The sequence below is a fragment of the Myotis brandtii genome, unplaced genomic scaffold (genome assembly GCF_000412655.1).
Source record: "Myotis brandtii unplaced genomic scaffold, ASM41265v1 scaffold76, whole genome shotgun sequence".
NCBI lineage: Eukaryota > Metazoa > Chordata > Mammalia > Chiroptera > Vespertilionidae > Myotis > Myotis brandtii.
Window position 1 is genome coordinate 740,731 of NW_005371037.1, and position 22,523 is coordinate 763,253.

A 22,523-nucleotide genomic window follows, 5' to 3' on the forward strand; every position below is an offset into this window, starting at 1 on the left:
GGGAGAGCTGGCTAACGCTCTAAAATATTCACTTGGTCAGATTCTATCAGCAGATACTGACATATACATTTCCATGAGAAAGGTCTTTTCCCTGAAACAGCAAAAGGAAGCATCTTGTTTAACAGGGTTGAAAAACCAGTGCTGTTCCAGTTAGATGTCGGAGGCAGTATAACTTTCCAGAAGCTGTCCATCTGAGAACTTTGACGGTTAGCTAAGGAAGCACTCACTGTCTAATCTAAGAAGTGTGAGAGCTGGAAATGAGAGACATCTTTCAAAGGGAATCCACACTTCAGCAAATGTATTCTGAGAACAGGCCGAGACTGTTCTGTCAGTCACGCCCATTCTCCTCTCTCAGTATTTTATACCTGAGGATTATGCACAGCCCATTTAAAAACAAATAACTAAAAGCAAATTGCTTTGACTGTGTTCCCGAGGATCAGCGCCCATCCAGGGTACAGTGTGGACCTTCCTTGGTGAACCATGCCTTGTCCAGTTCCCCCGCGGAGCAAGAGCAGGCGCTCACAGGGCGTCGGTGGGGAGCGCGCAGGACTGCACCGCCTGGTAGGCCACCTGCTTCCGTGCAGAGTGCAGTCTGAGGGACAGGGTCATGGTGACGATCAGGAGGAGGAGTCCGATGATGAACAGGATGACCAAGGCTGCTTTAGCTCCTCTGGGACTCAGATTCTTGCCAAAGAAATAGAGTTGCTCCTTGACAGGCTCTTCTGTGAAAAAGAAAAGTGAGGTGTCAGGCCTCTGCCTTTCCCTGGAGCGTGAGACTGACCATTCCCACGCAGGGGTCAGGGAGGGGTCCTTACCGTGGGAGGGCGCCGTGGTGGCTGGATGGGAGGCTCCTCCAGAAGGAGACTTGGTGGAGTAAGGAATCCTGTTGTCTGGACAAAGAAGGCAAGTTGATTGTTTTATAAACAATAGAAGTAGGTTCTTTTCATGACATGAGTTGTTTCAAGAGTTATTTCCTTTCACCAAACAGAACTTTTCCCCATCAGTTATCTGTAAGTTTTTCTTGGATTCTCAGTGTTACTCTTCCTTCCACTATACATGTTGTTCCAACCCCAGTCACCTTTCAAGCTTCTACCCATCCATTCAGACCCGTCGGAAACACGATGGACTCTGTGGAACCTTGGCTCATATCCCCATTGTTGACCCTTGCTTCCTACTGCTGTCACTGAGCCCTGTACTCTGCACTCTGTTTTGGCATGTTGCAGATTCTATTATGGTTATTATTTACATGTCTGTCTCTCTTGCTTAACTCTGAGCTCCTTGGGGGTCTTATGCCTCCTGTTTTCAGGGTCTACAGGAAGCCTATCCCCTGGCATCACTGACAGACAACAGTATACCTATGTTCCGAAGGACTGTGTAGGTTGTTTCCATGCCAGCATGGATGTGATCGGATACATGACAGTGTATCAGCCATGTCCCTGGGTGATCTGCAAACAGTTCGATGGTTTGGAATGTCCCAGGAAAGAGGTCATACACATCTTCTCGGTAAGATTTATCTATCTGCAGAAAGAAGGAAATGATAAAGGTAAGAGCAGAAATCAATAAAATCAAGAATAGAAATATAATAGAGATAAAGGAACCAAAAGCTGGTTCTCTGAACAGATCAATAAAATTGATAAACTTGTGGTGGCCAGCCTCCACAATGGCCTCCAATAATCCCCACCTCCTGGTAGTCATAACTTTTGTAGTCCCCTCCTACATTGCATGAGAGTTGATCTATGAAACCAATAGCCTTTGGCAGAGGTGATGGCATTCTACTTCCAAGAATAGGTTATAAAAGACAGTGGCTTCTGCCTTATACCCTCTCTCTTGCTCTCTCCTCTTAGATCGCTCATTCTTGGGGAAGCCAGCTCCCATGCCATACCCACTTGGTGAGGGACTGAAGCCTGCAGTTAACAGCCCTGTGAGTGAGCTTGGATGTGGATCCTCCAGCCCCAGCCAAACCAGGTGACTGCAGTTCCAGCTGACGTCTGGTTGCAGTCTCATGAAAGGTGCTAAATCAGAACCAACTAGCTAAACTGTTCCCAGATTCCTGACCCCGAGAAGTTGAGATGAGCGATTATTGTTTTAGGTCACTAAGTTTGGGAGTCATTTGTTATGTAGCAATAGATAACTAATACAAACTTCTAGACAAACTGACCAAGGAGAAAAAAGCAGAAGAAGGAAGACACAAATTGCAAATATCAGGAAGGAAAGAAGGGACATTACTGAGTTTTATAGACATTAAAAAGGATAATAAAGGAATATTGTGAACAACTGTTCATTAATTCTACAATTTAGATGGTATGGATAAAGTCCTTAAGGTAAAAGCTGATAAATATCACTTTTCAGATTACCTATTAAAGAAACGGAAATTATATTAAGACCTTCCATCAAATAGACTCCACATCCATAGGCCTTCATTGGCAAATTTTACCAAATTTTAGAGAAGAAATGATACCAATTCTAAACATAGCTTCCAGAAAATAGAAGAGGAGGGAACACTTTAAACTCATTTTATGAGGCCAGCATTACCCTGATACCAAAACCAAGACAAATAGTTTACATGAAAATAAAGCTACTACCAATATTCTTCATGAACATAGATGCAAAAACTCTCATCTGAAGCTTGGAGAGGTTTTTTTGTTTGTTTTTGTGGACTTTTTAAGCACAATAAAATATACGTACATATTAAGAAATGTCTACCAGGGGCAGGCTATAACCACATTATTCTGTTCTGTTCTCTAATATTGACACCCCCCCCCCAGCTTTATTGCCAAATAAACCTCTTACTTTATAGTGGAAATGCATTGAATTTATTAGTTCAAAATGTCTCCTCCCCAAAGCATTTTCCTTATACTTACTTTGAAAAGAAAGCTCTCAGCATGATAATGGATGGTATGTATATCCACTTCACTTCCCATTCCTAACAAATACCAGTTTGTCATTGTATCTTCATTCATGATGAGGCCATGGAGATTCCCAAAAATCTTTCCATTAATAGCTACGATGGTGGAGAGAAAATAGCTTCTGGTTAGTGAGGAGACCCTCATTCCTTAATCTGGTTCAAGCCAATCTTTAAGTCACCAATGATCTCATCTGCCTGATCAAATGGAACAATCTCATTTGCACTTGCCAATGTCCCCACCGTTCTAGACCCAAAATTCACATTCCTAAGAAATCCTTATACAAAGATTGCTAGGAAAGAATAGCAGTTTGTTTTTGAAAGCTACATCTTGGGTAGCAGGGTGTGCTGTTGGTTTGTGTATTCAGTATAGTCTCTTTATGGAGTAGATTACAGCCCCATTTGCCAGGTAGCCAGATTTATATCATTCTACAGTTGAGTGGACTAAAGCACAGAGAATCAAGTTCATATAAATCATAATTGAACCAATTAGAAGCTATTTCCTTGATATGTACTTTCTGAGAACTACCTTGGGACAAGTTTCTAAGCCTGGCTGACTCTCTAAACAGCTTCACACCAGCAGAGCCCATGAACTCATAGGGACCAAAGCAAGCTCAAGGTGGGTTGACGTGATGTGGGACTCTCCCTCACTTTCTGCTATGTTTTTATTCTGTGCATCCGATGAATTAATCCATTAAAAATAGAGAGCATACCAAGAAACTTTTGGGAGAAGGAAGCAAAATGGGTAGGGCAAAGGGTAGCTGAGTCAGAGATCAGGCTAATTCTGATCTATGTTAGCAATTAACCAGCTTTGTGACCTTTGTGGTCTCTTTTGGTATACCTTTGGTCAAAAGTAGATCTTGGTGAGAGAGTACAGATGTGTCAATGAAACCCATCACTCCTGCTTCAAAATAAAACTACCCTAAATTACGTAGAATTAAATAATATAGACACGTTAAAACAGAAATTTGGTGATGGTATTTTATGTCCCAGAAACAGTTCAACCACGCCCTTAAATTTGATCAATTAAAAGTTATGATGTATTCTTATAGAAATATACGAATAAGTGCTGATTCACTTTTAAATAATTATTTCATAGTCTTAAAATTTAGGGATCCCAGCATTCAGAGGTAGAGCTCCCTAAAACAGTTGGTCCAGAGCCTGGCTGGACCTTGCTGGCAGCCATCCAATGACTTGACTGGTTCCCTGTGAAGGAAAGCTTTAGAGGACTTGCTTCAGTCCAGGAGCACCTGGGGGTGGGGAAGAGCTCAGAGAAGGAGGCTGGGGACCTCCTACAGTTACAGGAATTTCTATGAGCTTATCTCACCAAAAGTCTTCTTTTTTAATCTCTGATATACCATGCATTCTGTTGCTCTCCTCAAAATCATCAGTGCGCTTAAAATCTCGTGGATCTTTATTGAGATACTTCTTAATATTGTCGTCCAGATACCAAGATTCATTCTCATCAAATATCAAAAACAAGAGAGCAAATTCATAATCAACATCACTTCTTCTTCCTTTTTCATTCAACACTCCTTCTCTGCATATAATCAGAGGGCCCACCAAACCACTATATGTATCCTGAAAGAAAATAAAACTGAGTAGAAGAGCCTTCAAATAATTTAATAATACCGATTAAGTGCTTGTAACAAAGTCATTTTCTTACAAGGAAGTTATTTCTCTATTTCTGTTAACAGTGCTATGATATTACCTGTCATTTAGATCAGATAACTTTATTTCAGTGTTTAATTCCTCTTTCTTCCTTAGATGATCCCGTTTCATTTACCGTCAAACCTTACATTTCTTTTCCCTCACCATGCCTCTCCATTCTGCGACTTCCTTTCCATTCCATCTGCCATCCTCCCAGTGTAGGACCTTAATACCTCACCCTGGATTAGAAATCGGCCCCTCTCTGGTCTCTGGCTCACTCACCTCCAGCCCACCCTGCGGACTGCCATCAGATTAATCTCATCATTCCCATATCTAGAAGTCCTCAGTGAATCTCCATGACCTACTGAATAGAATGTTAATCCTCGACTGGTCCTTGAACCCCTCAGGAGCTCCCCCAATGGATTTCTCTAGCTTAAGCTCCTCCACTGCTTTCTTTTCCTATTACCCATTTGGCCAAATGGGACTCTCAGCATTTCCCAAACACATTGACTTTCCTGTTTTCAGCTTTCCTCACAATGCTCTCTCTTCCTAGACTCTCTTTCCCCTACACTCTTATAGAACGCACCAGATTCAGAATTTTGTTATAATTATGGGAGTGCATATGTATTATTTTCCTCAAAGACTTCAAGTCCTTCAAGACAAGAATGTTTGCATAGCTCATAGAACAAGTGCTCAATAAATATTTTGGGGGATGTACAAAGAAATAAATGAATAAGTGTACATTTCCCATAATTCCAAAATATAAGTTTAATTTTTGAATTGTCTTGAATGTCACCCTGTAACTCCTGCACTGTCCAGTACAACTCAAGGACAATAATGCAACCATCTAATGTTTAAGAGGAAGGTTAAGAGAATCTTTTACTTTTTAAACAATGGGCACTTCTTAAATTTTATATCATACTAGAGGCCCAGTGCACGAAACTCCTACATGTGTAGGGTCCCTAGGCCTGGCAGATCGGGGCCTTCCGGCTGCTGGCAGGGGCCTCCCTTTATTCCGTGCTGCCCCCTGGTGGTCAGCACGTGTCATAGCAAGCGAGCGAACTCCCGGTCTCCCGGTCGAACTCCCAAGGGGACACTTTGCATATTAGCCTTTTATATATAGAGATGTGATTTTAGTTTGGACATTCATTTATGACATATTATTAAAGACTAGTTGTTTTACCATATACATCTCTGACTCAATATTGAATCTTGCCTTTCATTTCTATATAAAGTTAGCCTATTTATTATTCAAATAGTTTGTCATTTCAGTTATTATGTTTGGCATGTGTTTTCTTTTCCTGAACCCCGATAGCAGTGGTGATGCCTTTAAAAATGGTAGATTCCACACATTGAAAACCATGGTATAAATTATATTTAAAATATTTTTATGGCTACCTATTTACATAAACTACCTTGTAAAATCTAAATGTGATAACTGAAACATTGGTATTTGATTTGATCTTTTCCCCCATACTTCAGATTAAGAGTCAACTAACTTATATTCTGCAAAGCACCAGGTAATAAATATTTTTTACTTTGTTGGCCATACTGTTTCTTTCACAACTACTCAATTCAATCATAGAGAATGTAAACAAATAGCCATAGTTTGAGACCCCTGCTCTAAACCATAATACCCTTCACATATACCCACCAGAATTGTGATAACTTAATAGTCAACTTAAAGCCATACTACTGTGAGCATTTTGGTTGCTCTCTCCATCTTACCTTCACAAAGTTTACTGTTGAATAGTAAACCCATGGAATACAATTTGGGTCAGATGGCCCTGGACCTGACCTTTTAGGGACATTCCATATGTAAGTTTTTACTTCTCCTGAAACGAATGAGAAGAAATGGAAAGGATTTACTAGTGTTACCTCTTATTCCAGGCGATTTAGCTCGAGAAATAATACAAACAGATCTTTATACAGTGGGGCCTTGACTTACGAGTGTCCCGACTATGTATATTTTGGTTGATGTTCCTTGCTAGGGAGAAGTACCCATTCATTAGAAATGTTCCCATTAAACTCACATCTTGATTTTCTGCAGTTTCAAAGTGGCCGATATTTCATTTCAGACTAGAGCTTCCCCTCTAGTTTGCTCTATTATCAGTTAATGTTCATTTAGGAAATGAAGACTTATTTTATACTTCACTGCTTTCCCCCTCAAATGTCATGTCTCTCTCCCAAGAGCTACGCTCAAGCTCACTTGAATTACCATGGATTTCAGCCTTGGCTTCCTATGCAATAACCAGGAAGCTTTGTGAACCCTTACTGCTCAGGCCTCATCCTAAACCAATGAAATTAGAATGTGGGGGGTCTGGGACTAGGGTATTTTTTTAAGCTTCTCAGGTGATTTTAATGTGCAAACAGGTGAGATCTAGTTAGAACCAGAGAGATCTAGTTCCAAATCTCAACCCCATGACTTCCTACTTACCCAGCCTTTGACACACTACTTAACCTCCCTGAACTTTAGTTTCCTTACTGTAGGGAGCACTATAGGGTTAAGCCTCTGACTGACCTATTGGCAAAGCCACAAACAAGTCCCAGCTTAGAGGGCACAGCCCTCTTAGCATAATTAAGCTTGACCTTATGACCTCCCTAGATCATATCTGGGTAGCTAATGGGCTGTGGGAGGTGCAGCAAGTGCTGCCAAAACAAGTGAAACTCACAAGAATAGTGTAACTATGGTGACCATTACCTTGTTTACCTCTGGCTATAAAATAAAGGCTCAGCTTGCCCTCTGGATCTCTCTCTCTGTGTCCTTAGCCAGGCACAGGAGATCCACCTACCAGGGGTGGGCAAACTTTTTGACTCGAGGGCCACAATGGGTTCTTAAACTGGACCGGAGGGCCGGAACAAAAGCATGGATGGAGTGTTTGTGTGAACTAATATAAATTCAAAGTAAACATCATTACATAAAAGGGTACGGTCTTTTTTTTTTTTTTTTTAGTTTTATTCATTTCAAACGGGCCGGATCCGGACCGCGGGCCGTAGTTTGCCCACGGCTGACCTAGACCCAGCTTATTCTCTTTGTCTGCCTTTTCTACATCCTTCGCCACCCGCCTCAGGCTCACCAAACCCTTGGCTGTGCTGGCCCGGCACACCTGACTTATTAAGTGGGGTAGTTATCCAGTCTTCAGACTGTTGTGAGGATGAAATGAAGTAAAATACCTAGGATAGTGCCTCACATTGAAGGCAGTAAATACATGTTAATTTCTATCTATACTAATAACAAATGTGTGCACTGCCTGTTGCTAGGCACCATACCTGTGCAACCCCCCGTGGCCAATCCAGAGCCTTGCAGAGGAGTCATAAATATACTCATGAATTAGCAAGATAATCCCATTGTAAAAGTCTCAAATAAAAGCCACATTTAAATCACTATCTCCTTTTGAACTGTGTCCCATCCCCACCACATCAGGGCAAATAACCTATAGCTGAATGTGAGCCACAAAACAAAAGTACTGCTTACATGTAACTTTGCTCCATAAGTGCTCATACACCAGTGGGTTAGCAATATGACTTTAGGTCTAATTTCCATTAAGTTTATTATAGCCTCCATGCCTTGTTAATCACAAGATAAAACGCTGATATTTAGCTTCCTAAATGCAAGTGGCTACTGGTGTGGTATGATTAAAGTTGGAACAATCCAGCAGAGAGCACAGCCTTAAATAAAAAGAAGCTGCTCCGTAAATGTTTTCTGAGTCATTTAATTTTGAAAGAGAAGATAGGGGCTGCTTAGTTTTCTTATGATGCTAGTCTCCTTATCTCAGGCATGCCCAGATTACTCTTCTCCAGCTTGCCTGGACTTCCTGCCCAAAGTTAGTTTCTTGCTCCTACCCTCATCTCTGGGCTCTCCCATACCTTTCCGCCTGTCAGACCCTTGTGGGGGTTCTCTCTCTCTGATTTCCAGTAAGAAAAATGCCTTTGTCACTTCTAATCATTCTTCTCCCCACTCCCATAATCTCACATTGAGGACTCTTTGAAGGCCAGCCAGCATAGAGGAGCTGTGTTCCTTGCACGTCCTCACCATTAGGGCACAACAGCCTGCAAAAGGTCACCCCAACTTGTCCACAGCCCTACCAGAGTCCCATCAATGCCTGATTGGCACCTTTCTTTCTCCCCCTCTCCCCCTGAGATGCTTTCAACCATCAAAAATGAATAACTAAATGGCTTTTTGACCCATTTTAAAACATGTCCCTCTTCACCTAAGTAAGACACATTCATTATAGAAAATCTAAAAAGTACAATAAAATGTGAAGAAGTAGAAAAAAGCATCACTCTGCTACTCAAGTACCATCACGAAGATATAACCTTTATTAACATTTTGGCTTATTTCCCTCGGGCCTTCCCATTATGCTTGTATTTTGCTTAATATGATACCACCAGTATTTCCCATGTCATTCAAACTGTCTTAAATTTCATTTAATGGCTGCATAATAGTCCATCGTAAGGATATTCCAAAATTTACTTAACTGTTTTCCTATAGATAGACATTTAGGATGTTCATGAGAAGCTTTTTGAAGCAGCAAAATACAGGCTTCTGTTACTGGGGATGGGGTGGAGTGGGGTGTGGCAGAAGAATATCAGCCAATGATGATTTTCCTTCCCCCAGCTGCATACTTGTATAGGTACCTTGCTGATGTTTCTAGCGATGCATGAGATTGTTTTGTTTTCTCCTTTTTATGTGTTTTTTCTTTTTTTTAAAGTTCATATGACTTTTATTTTATTATAATTACTATAGTATTAAGTATTATAATATTACTACACAGAAGAGGTAAAAAGAAATATAACACCCCTGTAATTATACAATTATACTGATGGTTGCTGTCAATTTCATAACTGAAGGTCACAGTAGCTCTTCACATTTATTACAACCACACTTCAACTGTGTAAATGTTATGGGAAGCTGTTTAAATTATGAGATTTTTCTCTCCCTTTGGGGATCTATCTATCTATCTATCTATCTATCTATCTATCTATCTATCTTTTTATTTTAGAGAGGAAGGGAGAGGGAGAGAGAGAAATATACATGATGAGAATCATTGAATCATTGATCAACTGCCTCCTGCATGCTCTCTACTGGGGTTGAGCCAACAATGCAGGTATGTAGCCTGACGGGGAACCAAACCATGACCTCCTGATTCATAGGTTGATGCTCAACCATTGAGCAATGCCAGCCGGGTTTGGTTTATCTTTTAAAACCCAACTGGAATTCTACCTCCTATATAAAACTTTACCTAATTACTCCTTTTCTTAATTTTTTCTAAGTAATCAATCAGCCTTCATGAATTTTCCTTCTCTGGAACTTTTATAAACACACCCAGCCATATTCTTAAATTCTTCAATACTTAGAATTTCATCATGTATAACCCACACTACTACTGAAATGATTGATCTTATTTGCTTTTTTTCTCCCAAACTCATTTGAAGCATCTTTAGAGAGCTATGTGGTTAAGAGGTCAGGTTCTAATATCAAACAAACTGGGGTTCCCCTCATTACTAATGTATGACCTAATCAAGTTCTTTACTCCTTTGTGCTTTTGTCATTTGTTAAATGGACATAATACCATATTTCATCAATTATAGGATAAACATTTTTCACAATTTAATATAACTGAAGTCAGGATGTGTTTTCAAAATCAGTGGCATGTTAAAGTTTAATTGGCAGCATGTCTTTTTCTTTTTAAGAAACAGAATAAATAATGATGGACATTCTAATCAATGGTACCAGATTTAATGAACTATTGTTAGTGTCTACCTCACGGGGTTATTATAAGGGCAAATTAGTGTGTGTGTTTTTTAATATATAAAGCATGGCACAAGGTTAACATTCAATATGTGTTAGCTATTATCATGTCTTACTACATTTTTAGGTCCTTAGGACCTCCATAAACATTTGGTCATTGGATGAATGATGATCTCATATTGGGAGTGACTAGGTGATGGCTGGAATGCATTAACATTAAGATGAGATCAGAAATGATCAGAAAAGAGTTGAGTCTGGTGTCCTCATCAGGATGGAGCAGACCTCTGGGGTAACTTACCTGGCTTTGTCATGGACACTTGGAGTCGCTTCCCACTCTCTGTGTTCTCCACACCATGGGCTGAGATGGAGTAGGGCCGATCGGCTTTGTTCTTAAATATGACCAGGATAGAGTCACCCACCTCGGCATGTATCATTGGGCCTAAAGGCAAAACACAGGTCTGTGTGCATTATCGTTGCTCTTTCAACACTGAAGTAATTTAAATATAGGTAGTATTTGGCAAAATAAAATAAATATTAGCTTCTTCATTAGTGGCCTTCATTTCCTTTAGAGGGCCATATATATAGTATTAAATAGCATGTAGTTTTGGCAATTGGACCAATTTGGGCCCAAATCCTGCCTCCTTCACTTATTAGAGAGGCCTTATAGTCAAGGCCTGCCTGAATCTCAACTTCTTTTTCTATAAAATGGGTTTAATGATGCTTTTATTATAGGATTAAATAAGTTAATGTATTTAAAGTGCTTATTTCAGTGCATTGAAACACAATAATAAATGCTTAAATTTCTACTACTGCTTAGACATAATCTCCAGGAAAAGCCATATCCACAGAATGAAGACTTTCAGTTGTAATCTCCCTGTGTGTAACTTTTGTTAAGTCTGAAATTGCTCACTATCTGGTAAATAGATGTAATCCTATATAATAAAAGGGTAACATGCAAATTGTTCACCCAACCAGGAGTTCAACCTGAGCTCGACCAGGGGGTGGGGCTGGCCTGCCAAATGTCTGGGGCCCCTCCCTCTGGCCGGCCCCACCCCTGATTGGCCCCCGACACCCCTACCGGGGGCAAGGCCAGCCAGCCAACTGCCCAGGGCCGGCCAGACCCCACCCGTGCACGAATTCGTGCACCGGGCCTCTAGTAATAATAATAATTATAAATAATGATACAGTGAAGTAATGTGTATAAAAGGGATTTGGAAGATAAGGACAAAGTGTAAACATTTATATATTGATTTATGATCAATACAGTGATTTCACTAATGCATGTCCAACGCTGTTTCTCAATATTTGGATAGCTGAGTTGCGCTCACTTCAGTCCTCATTTATGCAAATTTCTGTTAGAAGCAACCAGCCTGTGTGCCAATGGAAAACAGGGAAGCCTGTGCCAGCATGACTATGGGATGCCATCGCCCATGTGAGGTGCTTTTTACCTCTTAGTGCCCAGAATGTGGCCCAGGCAGTTTGCCCAGCCCCCAACCACACTGACAGAGCATGGCACACACAGTGGCATTCTTGAGGCACCGCTTTGATGGGGATGGAAACAGACTCCCATTTTGGAAGCACCTGAGACCAGTTCCCTATTTATTCAAATTCTTGGGCATTTATTGAATTCTACATTCATGGGGAGAAATGCTCATGAAAGGAAGGTCTGACCACCTATCCATTCATTACTGATTCAGACCATGGTTTTAATTGATTTTCTGAGAAAGACCTAAAAAAAAAAAATCTAACATTTGTTGGACTATTATTATCTTTGGAAGGAAATAGTGTGAATTAGGAAGTGTCTGAAAAAATGATAAAGCTAGAAAAGAAATTTCTAGGCATGTTTTTTTTAAATAGTAAGTTTGGCATAATTACAAGTAGGGCATGTGTATGCCTAAATTAAAATCACTATTTGTATATTCATTACCACTTAAATTGCACAGGCTTGCTGCACTGTCAATGCTTTTGGATGTGTGGCCTGGTAGGTCACAGGGAGCAGTAATGAGCGGTACTGTGCCTGCCTTGTGCCTTTTGTAACTTCAGGAGGCAGGCCTCTCTCTGAGCTGCAGAAAAGGAGTAGATGGGCCTCCTGTTCCTCTGGCTGAAGTGCTGCAAGGACTTGCCTCTGAGGGAGTCTTTGTTTGTGTCATTTTACTGAGCAGAACCAAACTGGGGCTCTCTGAGGGGCAACCCAGCTCCCTTGGCAGGACCAGCACCTTTTCTTCAGAGCTCAGTTGACACACACAAGTTTCAAAAGAAGAAACGCTGCCACCGGGGCTGACTTCATTTAGTGCGACAAACAAACTTGTGTGCCAATATTAATAGGTGGTGAGGGTGTGGTGTGGCTGGGTGGGGCATTTGATCATTTATTGAGCTAGCATTCATGGGCCCTTATTTTAATACTAAAAAGCACTACGTAAAGTCATGTTATGCACATAAGTTACCATGTGCATTTAAAAATGGGAACGGATTTCATAAAGTCATCTAGATTAGTCCTCCACCTTGAGATTACATCTTCACGATGGGATCACGTTTGGGGATTCTCAGGTGGAAAAAGGAAGGAAGGGAGGGAGGTTTAACTTGATCACAGGGTCAGGCAGCCCCAGGCATCAGACAGGCAGAGTGGATCTAAGGCCATGACCCAAATGGAAACCAGGCCTTTCACCCTGAGCACCCCTCTCACACAAGGGTTTCCTCTTTCGTCAGAATTATTTTTATGTGTGTTGTTATGGCCTTGTGCACGGGTAATCGAGGACCTTGAAGAAGTTATGCCAGCGCTCTGTCCATCTGACTATGCGTTGGATGGGCTGAGCACACAGCATGCTCCCTGAAAGTGGGAGGGCAGGAAGAGGTTGCACTTGGCTGAATGCAGGCAGGCTACTCTCTTCCTTCCCTCCATTCTCAGGTGTAAATCTAAGGGACGTGTGTGTGTGTGTGTGTGTGTGTGTGTGTGTGTGTGTGTTCGCGTGCGCCCATACCCAGCAGTTCTAAGTGCTCCTCTCGAGGTGGCCGGGCTTTGATCTCGACAAATTCTCCATTGGTGTATTCCCTGTAAACCACCTTCTTGTACTGAGAGCCAATCCAGTTTTCAGTGTGGTTCATAAATATATCTCCATGTCTGCAAACCAGAAGCAGCAGAAATTAAAGTTGTTAGACGGTAGAAAAACCTGAGTGCTTCTGAGTGATGCGGGGTACTCTGGGGCAGTGCTTCCCCAACCTCACTGCGATTAGGATCTCCCTGGGGAGCTGGCCTTTGCGCCAAGCTGTTGGGGAGTGGGGCAAGGAGTCTGCATTTGAAAGCACTCAGCGGGTACTGCTGCAAGCAGCCCAGCACTGGCTCATGGCTTTCTCTTGGGAGCCATTGCTCTACAGCCCGGCTGGGTGCTGAGTAAGGGCTGGTCTCAGTTAGAGACTCCCAAAGGCCCCTTGGGGTTGGAATTTCCTTCTGGGTAGTAACTACCTCACACACATGCCCAGGCATGCAAACACCCACGCGCCCACATTGCTCCAGATTTCATGTTATCATTCTGTTCCTTGGTATGCTTTCCCACTTTGAAAGATCTCAAGAAAGCCTGTGGTTTGGGCATATGCCAATGTACAAATATAGATACAGTTGATTCTCGTTAATCATAGTAGTTACGTTCTAGAAAGTCACCACAAACACTGAGTTAACAAATACTGAACTAAGTTCCCCGGGGAAATACAGAGCTGGGTTCCACTTCACCTTTGGCCACAATATTTCCATTAACAGATCAATATAGAACCTTGCTTTACATGTGTTTCTGTTTAAACACATCTTAGTTAATATATACTTCTGATTCATCAACACTGAATTCACAGCTAACAGTCCTGTAACGTGGGCCTGAATGAAGCTTGTCTAACACAAATATTTCCTCTGTAAGGCCTCTTGGGCATTCAGATACTGTTGGGGGAAATTTTAAACAGCTAAATCACCAATAAAAAGCATAAAACTGAAAAAAAAAGTGTTGCTAAATAAACGACAAATAGAACATTGGTTTACAGCATGAGATTGGAGACAAGAAGGCAGAGAGAGGCCTTGCTTGACATGAATATCAGGTGACACAAAATTATTGCTGCCTTATGCATATCTGCAAATGTTCACAAAAGCACCACAAGAATGTATTTGGGGGTCACAAATAAATTTTAGTGAACAGGCGAAGTCACAAATGTGGAACCCACCAATAATGAAGACTGACTGTATACTTAATCTATCACCAACATAGACCATCACAGAAGATTTTTAAAAATCTATCAATTTTATCTCTAAACTATGGAGATACATGAAACTGCCCACACTTCAATCTAAGCCACCTGCATTAACTGAAATTGTTCCTAATCATCCTCCTGCCGACTACACTCCTCCCATTCCTCTATGGGCTACACTGCAGACAGTGATTCTAAACAATAAATTCAACCAAGTCGGTCCTTGTGGAAAGCCTTATTATGGCTTCCCACTGCCAAACTCTTTGAATTGGCTCTCATGCCACCACTTCACTATCTGCCTCTGACAGCCTCCCAAGCCTTATTTCCCATCACTGGCCTCCACATACTCTATGTTCAGGTCATTCTAAACACTCACTCTTAAAAAAAAAAAAAAGAAAAGTTTTTATTGAGAGTGAGAGGAAGGGAGAGGGAGAGGGAGAGAAACATTGATGTGAGAAACATTGATTGGCTGCCTCATGCATGCCCCCTATGGGGCTCAAGCTCAAACCTAACCTAACTGGGAATCGAACCGGCTACCTCTTGGTGCATGGGACCATGCTCAACCAACTTAGCCACACCCACCAGGGCTAAACATTCACTCTCTTGAACACCACATGCCCTCTCCACCTCCAGGCCTCCCATGTGCTGTTCCCTGTGCCAAGAATGCAGCTCCTACCTCTTCAATTTGTTTACTCCTCATGTTCCTGGTCAAAGATTTCTTCCTCCCAGAAGCTTTCCCCAACCACTTAAACTATTTCTGTCTTTCCCCCAGAGGGGGCTGTGTGCTTCTGTTATGAGTTCTGGCTGCACTTTGCACTTCCCTCTCATAGTGATTGCCTCACTCAATGTGCTTGTCCTAACGTCTTCCCCATGGACCATCAAGTCTGTGTGAGAAGGACCTTGTCTGCCCTGTTTCACCAGCACTTTGCACAATGCCTAGCACACAGTAGGTATTTAACAAATGCACATATACCTTCTACTCTACACTGTATGCTTTCCAAGGGAAGGAACTTTTCTTCTGCTTTTATTTTCCAGGTGTCACAGTAACACTTGTGGTAGTGGCAAGCACAGACTCTGGAGCCACGCTCTGCTGTTTCCAGCTTTCCTTTTCTTGCAAATGGGGTGATAATAATGTGTCTAGCTCCCAGGATTGGTGTGAGGATTATATGAGATAAGATCTGTAATGCACTGAGCCTGACACTTATTAAGCACCATGTAAGCACTTGCTCTATCATTATCTCTTTAGGATGTCCTGTGCGGTGCTGAGTCAAAGCTAATCAAGTGTGTTGTGAGGGTCATACCAGGTAGTTTGTAAAAGCCCTAGCAAAATGCCTGGATCGCGGTGGGTGCTCAATAGATGGAGGTTATTATCTTGAATCCCAGGTTAGTTACATTATCTGCATGTCAGTCAGGAATACTAGGAATTCAACTTTATTTCTCTATAGCAATTGAACTTTTGTTTTCAAATTCTCTCCCACTGCACAAACCCTGGCATTGTGCTGATGGCCCCATTTTTGCCTTTTGGGACCCAAGGCTCCCCCAGTATGATCTTAGCAAGCCTCAGGGAAAGACTTCCTGTACCCAGTGGTGGTTTGAAAAAACAGATGTGTCCCATGCGATGGCCTTGGGTCAAAGGACAGAGGAATAGCAACTGGGGTATAGAAGGGGCCTTTGTTCCTGGGCTCCTATAGACAGGGTACCACAGATGTCCCACTAGGGGAACTTGTTTCATTTCTGTACTGTTATTTTATCTACAAATTGGTTATACTTTGAGCATGTGAACATGCTCTCATTTTACTTTGCTTTTATCTATTTATTTGTTCACGGACAGTAATCCAGAGTGGCAGGGGCAGAGTGTAAGTACACTCAGCACTTGCTATCCTTCTGTATAACTGGGGAGACAATCCCAGAGGACTGAAGCTAGAACTTCCTGCCAGCCCAGAGGGATGAGGGGTGAGGGTGGGGGACTTAATACTGAAATTACACTGAGTTTCTAGAAAATAAGGAAGGCTATGTATCTTACTCACTCATGAGCTAAAATTGTACATGCAACAAAATTATTTCTTTAGTTATGGCAGCCTTGTAAAGGAATAATCATTTTAGAAAAGGCCAAATTAGTATTCATTCCTATTCCATTGCACTGACATCAGTTCTTATCTTGTATTGGCAGCACTGGTTTTGCAGGAGAGGGGTGTCTGGTTTAACAAATGGGTTGGTGAATAATTGAATGAATTTTAAGTCGTCTTGTCCCCGAGGCAAATCTTTTTAAAATGTGGATTCATTTTGTTTCTTCAGTTATCCATAAGGTGGCACTGTTATACTCTCTTTTCCAGGAGTCTGAACCCTCAAAACAGAGGTCAACAAGGCAGAAGAGAAACAAACCTATTGGGTCAGGAACAGCTGTGTGTAGAGGAGTTTGTGTGTGGCATAGCCATAAAGGATAAGTATGAGGAGTGTGGAAGGGAGGGGAGAAGGAAGGATGATAATAAAGAACCAAGAGGACAGGGGCACCGAAGTCAACATGTCCTGGTATTTGTCCTTCAAAAGGTCTGTGTTCAATTCCAGCTCTGCTGATGACCAGTTGGGCGATTTTAGCTCTCTGCATGGAAATCTCCGAGTCTGTCTATGGGGGGCAGTGATATCCCAACAGAGGGAAGTTGAGAAGTGGGGGGAGATGAACTTTTGGGGGAGAAAGTCTGCAGGTCTGAGCCTGACAGATGCCTCTATACCTTGTCTGACTCTACCGCAGTGCATCCTGGGGGCTTAGGAGGACCAGGGCTCACTAGTCAGCAGGGGCTTGAGCCTCGCTGATTCTTTGCTGCTTAGCATGGCTGACAGCGCTTTCATGCGAAGATCAGTCCTGCGGACTTCCTGGGTACAGGGCCCTGTAGAGGAGACCTGCTCCTCCTATCTCAAATGGCATTTCTGCCTGCTGCTGGGTTGTCTCCCACCCAGATCAGCACTTGGTCAGGGTCCCACCCTCCGGCCCCCTTCCTCGTGGTCCTCAATCTACCGCAATCCATCCTCTCACCGGGGTCTACACCCTCTCTGCCGCCTGCTTCACCTTCTGTCTTCTCAGTCCCACGATCACTGGGATCTGCCTCCTCCCCTAAACCCTTTCGCTCTAGACCAGAGGTTCTCAACCTTCCTAATGCCACGACCCTTTAATACAGTTCCTCATGTTGTGGTGACCCCTAATTTCATTGTTACCAATGAACATAATTAAAGCACAGTGATTAATCATAAAAACAATATGTAATTTTATATGTGTTTTCCGATGGTCTTAGGCGACCCCTGTGAAAGGGTCGTTCGACCCCCAAAGGGGTAGCGACCCACAGGTTGAGAACCGCTGCTCTAGACGCTCACTCAAAGTCACTTTCATTCGTCACAGCCACATGTAGACCAGCCACTGCTGGTGGAGGTGTGCTGAGCCCACCCGCAGGGGTCCTCAAAATGACCTCAGGTCCCCTTGTCAGGATGGAGACGGGCAGCTTCCATCCCCTTTTGTGCTCACAGTAAAAGTCTCAGCCAGAACTATGCAGGCAAAACCGGGGCATTCTTAGGTTTCCACATTTGAAAACTGTCTACGGCGCATGTGCAATCCCACCCAAGAGACTTGGCGGCTTCGCCCGTGGTACCTTTCCCCTCCTGCGTCCAAGTGCTGCTTTTCGAACTCCCAGTTTTTGTTAGGGGCATAATCCCATTCTACCTCTTCAGCGGCGATGTAAAAGGTTCTTATCATCCCGTACGGCTGCTCTGAAGGGTCCTTGTTGCCGCAGCTGCTGACCTCATATATCTGATTCATGCCTCTGGTGAAGTGGTGCATGGTGGAACAAAACACCCTGAAAATACCTGGAAGAGAAACGGCTCGGCGTTCGGTATGGTGGTCGATTGTGGTTTTTGTTGTTGTTCTTGGTGTGGGTTTGCTAGCAAACTTATTATTTTATCCCAAAATAAATAACCGGGAAGGTACATTTTTTTAAAAAACGTCACCTTTATGTAGTATTTCAAAATCAGACCCCAAGGGGGAAAACATTACTTGTAATATATTTAATTATGGGAAGAAAATCCCATCTGAAATTCACTTGCAAGCCTATCTAATAAAGAGGGAATATGCAAATTGACTGTCACGCCATCACAAAGATGTCAGTACCCATAGCCACAAGATGGAGTTGCCCAGTCCCCTCAGGCCCGCCAGAGTCCCCAGTCCTTTCAGCCCTGCTGGGGGGAGGGGGAGGGTGAGGCAGGTGCATGGTGCAGCCAGACCCGCCTGCAGCCCCCCAGCCGCCTACAGCTGGCCCAAGGCGCAGGCAAGCCTCAGCTATCGGCTGCCCAGCCACTTAGAATGGGCCCAAGGCGCAGGCAAACCTCGATGGTGGCTTCCCAGCCACCCAGGGCCACTTGAGGCTCAGACTTGCACTGCCGGCAGTGGCAGCAGCAGAGGTGTGATGGGGGTGTCGCCTTCCCCTGATCGCCGGGTCGCCTCCCACCCCTGAGGGCTTCCAGACTGTGAGAGGGGGCAGGCCGGGCTGAGGGACCCCCTCCTCCAGTGCATGAATTTTCATGCACCAGGCCTCTAGAGAAAAAATAAAACTTGTAAAGTTGCTGCCGAGAAGTGATTTCTCTGGGTCTTCCCTGTTGTGCACACCTATTAGAAGATAGGCACCCTTGGAAGATCGCAGCTGGGGATGATTATCTTAGCCCAGCCCAGTTGAAACAGAACTAACTACCTGTAAGATTAATATCCTAGACAAAGTTCAAATGAGGACACATTTTTGAAGCCATGTATTTGCCCTAAAGGATTTCATAAACTATAAAGCACCATACACATATAAGGTATTATTAAAGCCAAACATACTACTTCATTAAGCCTTTGAGCCAAGGAGATTCTCATTACCAATGATAGGTCTACATTATGCCAGATGAAAAGTAAAAAATAAAAAGTCAATTAGATTTCCCCACCTAGGGCCAACAATCATGTATGATTGAGATTATGTCATTTTTAAACTGAATTTTCTAGATGTATTAGCATCAGGTAGATATATTTTAATTAAACTCACCATAAAATCATATAAAACAAAATTGTTGGAAGATATTTACTGTTAGTAAAATGATTAGATCAATAAATCTTCTCTTCCTCTAGTAGAATCTGTTCTTAGAGGTGAGTAATTACTGTAGCTTTCATTAGCTATGGTGCACAGAGAGAATTTTTATCATGCTACACATATCTAAATACTGCCAAATTATCCCTTCAGGATGAGAAAAAATTGTTGGTTCAGTGGCCACCTTAGAACCCCCAAGCCTCTGGTGAGTACCTTCATGAGGAAGAGTGCGGGAAGCCACTGCTTTCCCAATACTGTCATAAGAGTGCACCAAGGAACGAGGAAGGCCCATGGACCTTGGGCATTAGCAGGCTGACGCTAAGCACCGATTGTTTGGTGTTGAGATAGTGGTGGCTCGAAGCAATTTCCTGACCTAATAGTCCAAAGTAAATGTTTACTGAACCTTACTGTTCTTTACTGATCTTTATTGACCTTAGAGACGGTATGTCTGCTACCTGTTTGCCAGTGCTTTACTGAGGGCAAGATGTGTATCTAAAATTGAATAAAAAGCAGATAAGTCCAGGTTTTGGTGTGCCTCTCCAAGCGAGAGGTCTCCACCTGGCCCCCCATGCCTTCTAAATTCATATTTCTTGTCTAGTATTTTCACTTGTGGGTCAGCCCCTCCTTCAGATCCTGAACCCCTGCCGCAAAAGGTTGCGGCAGAAGAGACTCTGTGAAACCACAAGGGAAAGCACCTCTGAGGACAGACTTGGAAAGAGCTTCTTCTGCATATGTTGTGTTCATTATGTTTTTCAATAGTCAAGGAATTATTTTCTCCCAGAACAAAGAGGAGTTTAAGGCCTTGTTTGTGGTGATGGTATCAGAGGTGTATACTTACCTCCAAACTAGTTCATTTGTAGATATTAAATGAGTACAGCTTTTTGCATATCAATCATACCTCAACAGAGTGATTTTAAAACAAAGAAAAAGAAAATGTTTGAGTTGCAGACTATAGTCTACTGTGCCCATGTTTGGGGCACTCTTTTTGGCTGATAGACGAGGGACAGGAATTGGTGAAATGACCAAGCTTTTAAGCAGTCACAGATTTATACTTAGCACCAAACATAAACCGGAAACCATTGTCATGAAGCTCTTTAGAAGCCTATAGAGCACATGAGTAATACTCATGGCATGTAATAAGTAGCCAGGTCTCTAAAATTATCCCAGCCAGCTCTAGCTTTGAATGTCTGTTTCAATGGATTAAAACTATTTGGCAAGTCTCTCCCCTCCTCTTTTTGGTTTTGGAGTATATTTTTTAAAAAAATCATTGTGCCCAAGGCATCCCTTGGTTTGGGTGACTTATAATTGAATAATTATATTAATATAGAAAGGCTGAATACTAAATGTTTACAAGGCACAGATTATGGAGCTCCTACTCTGGGGCAATTATTGGGCAAAAGTTTTGAAGCCCAAACCTCAATTTCTTAATCAATGGCACCAAGAGGCACCTACACTGCAATTTCAGTGTTAATTAAAGAAGTAAACATCCATTCATGAAGGGGGCAGAGTTGGCAAGTACTCATCTTGAGTAGCATATTGGTTTCTTTTCAAAGCTAATGAAATGTTAGGTGTAGAAACATGTTGAAAGCCCATAGCACTTGCTATCCTTACTTTTCATGCAACAGCAAGCATATGCTGCCATGTATTGCTCTATAGCTCTTATAAAAGTGCCTTGAGTATTTAATTGGCTTAGGAGTCTCTAAAAGAAGAGATGCCATGCAGGCACCTCAATGGGCCTTCCATGGACTTCAGGCCCGGTGCAGCTTATCCTCTGGGGAAACCAAGGGTACCCAACAGAATGAAAACAGAGAAGCCCCCAAATAAGTCATCAAAAGGGAAATTATCAATCTCTAGAGAAGGCAGACCAGGCCATGTCCATAACCTAGAAGCACCCACTGGGCTGTCCATACCTGGTAAGATGCTTCAGAGCAGCAACTAAAATGATGTCTGTGGTTAAAGAGAAAAAATGTATTATTTCTCGGGGCTAAATTGTTCATGGATATGAATCAAGAGCGTGTTTCTAGGATTTGTGCAGCGAGGTCATTTAGAGGACTTCACTTCTGCTTTGTGGATGTGGGTGTTATTTGAGATGCTTCTCCTTTGTCCTTTACGCTGTATGTTTGGAATAAAATGGGATTCTCTGATTCTAATCAAGACTGTACCTCTTTCTACACACCCTGAAGTGCCCAAATTTGACAAATGTCTTCTGAAGAAGGACCCTAAGAGTATATGCCTGAAGATAGAAACTTGGTCACCTGAGATGGCTCTGCCAAGTTTTACCTGCATAGTCCGGCTGCATGAATGCCGTCGTAGAGATGTGGGGAAACAGGGCCAGGGTGTCACGGTGAGTGCCTCGTAGGTGGATGGTGTTGCCTTGAAAATAAACTCCGTGCATGTCGGTGTCAGTGCCCATTCCAATCATATGCCAGGAAACTCTGTCCTTTTTGCACATATTAAGGCCTGGCTGGTTGCCATACATATATCCATTAATAGCTAAATGGAAGGAAAGACGTAGTCAGAGCCCACTATAATTTTGTAGAAATACTGAAAACACATCATCTTAGTGAAAGCTTCTCAGTATGCATGGGGTGGGGTGTTCAAGTGTTCAAACTCTTTACAAAAGATCCCTATTATCAGAGAATAATAGTACTGGGGAAAAGTCGTGGTGAATCAATTTCAAATGGAAACTGAAATGAACAATGAATAATAAAAATATACGAAAACTGTGAAAATGTTATATGTAACAACATATACACAAGGGCATGTGTGAATTATAAGAATCAGTAAAGAATAAATCAGGTTGTGTTCTGGTATCCTTTTTTCTGATAAGATTGTTTGATGGTTAACATGATATCTTTCATTTTCAATTTTAGTTTTGGACTTTACCAATTTC

General features: G+C 42.4%; 1 protein-coding gene across 1 annotated transcript in view; it reads right to left on the minus strand.

Moving 5' to 3' along the window:
• Window positions 1–464: 464 nt before the first annotated feature.
• The window catches only part of HEPHL1 (hephaestin-like 1), a gene marked incomplete at its 5' end in the record, with an annotated part of 32,996 nt that continues 10,937 nt past the window's right edge, over window positions 465–22,523 (minus strand). The window contains 10 exons of the mRNA XM_005883077.2: window positions 465–722; window positions 816–890; window positions 1,356–1,518; window positions 2,862–3,001; window positions 4,261–4,483; window positions 6,281–6,387; window positions 10,603–10,743; window positions 13,283–13,422; window positions 18,167–18,380; window positions 21,911–22,123. Of these exons, the coding sequence (XP_005883139.1) occupies window positions 520–722; window positions 816–890; window positions 1,356–1,518; window positions 2,862–3,001; window positions 4,261–4,483; window positions 6,281–6,387; window positions 10,603–10,743; window positions 13,283–13,422; window positions 18,167–18,380; window positions 21,911–22,123 (1,619 nt within the window). The remainder of the gene's footprint in view (window positions 723–815; window positions 891–1,355; window positions 1,519–2,861; window positions 3,002–4,260; window positions 4,484–6,280; window positions 6,388–10,602; window positions 10,744–13,282; window positions 13,423–18,166; window positions 18,381–21,910; window positions 22,124–22,523) is intronic.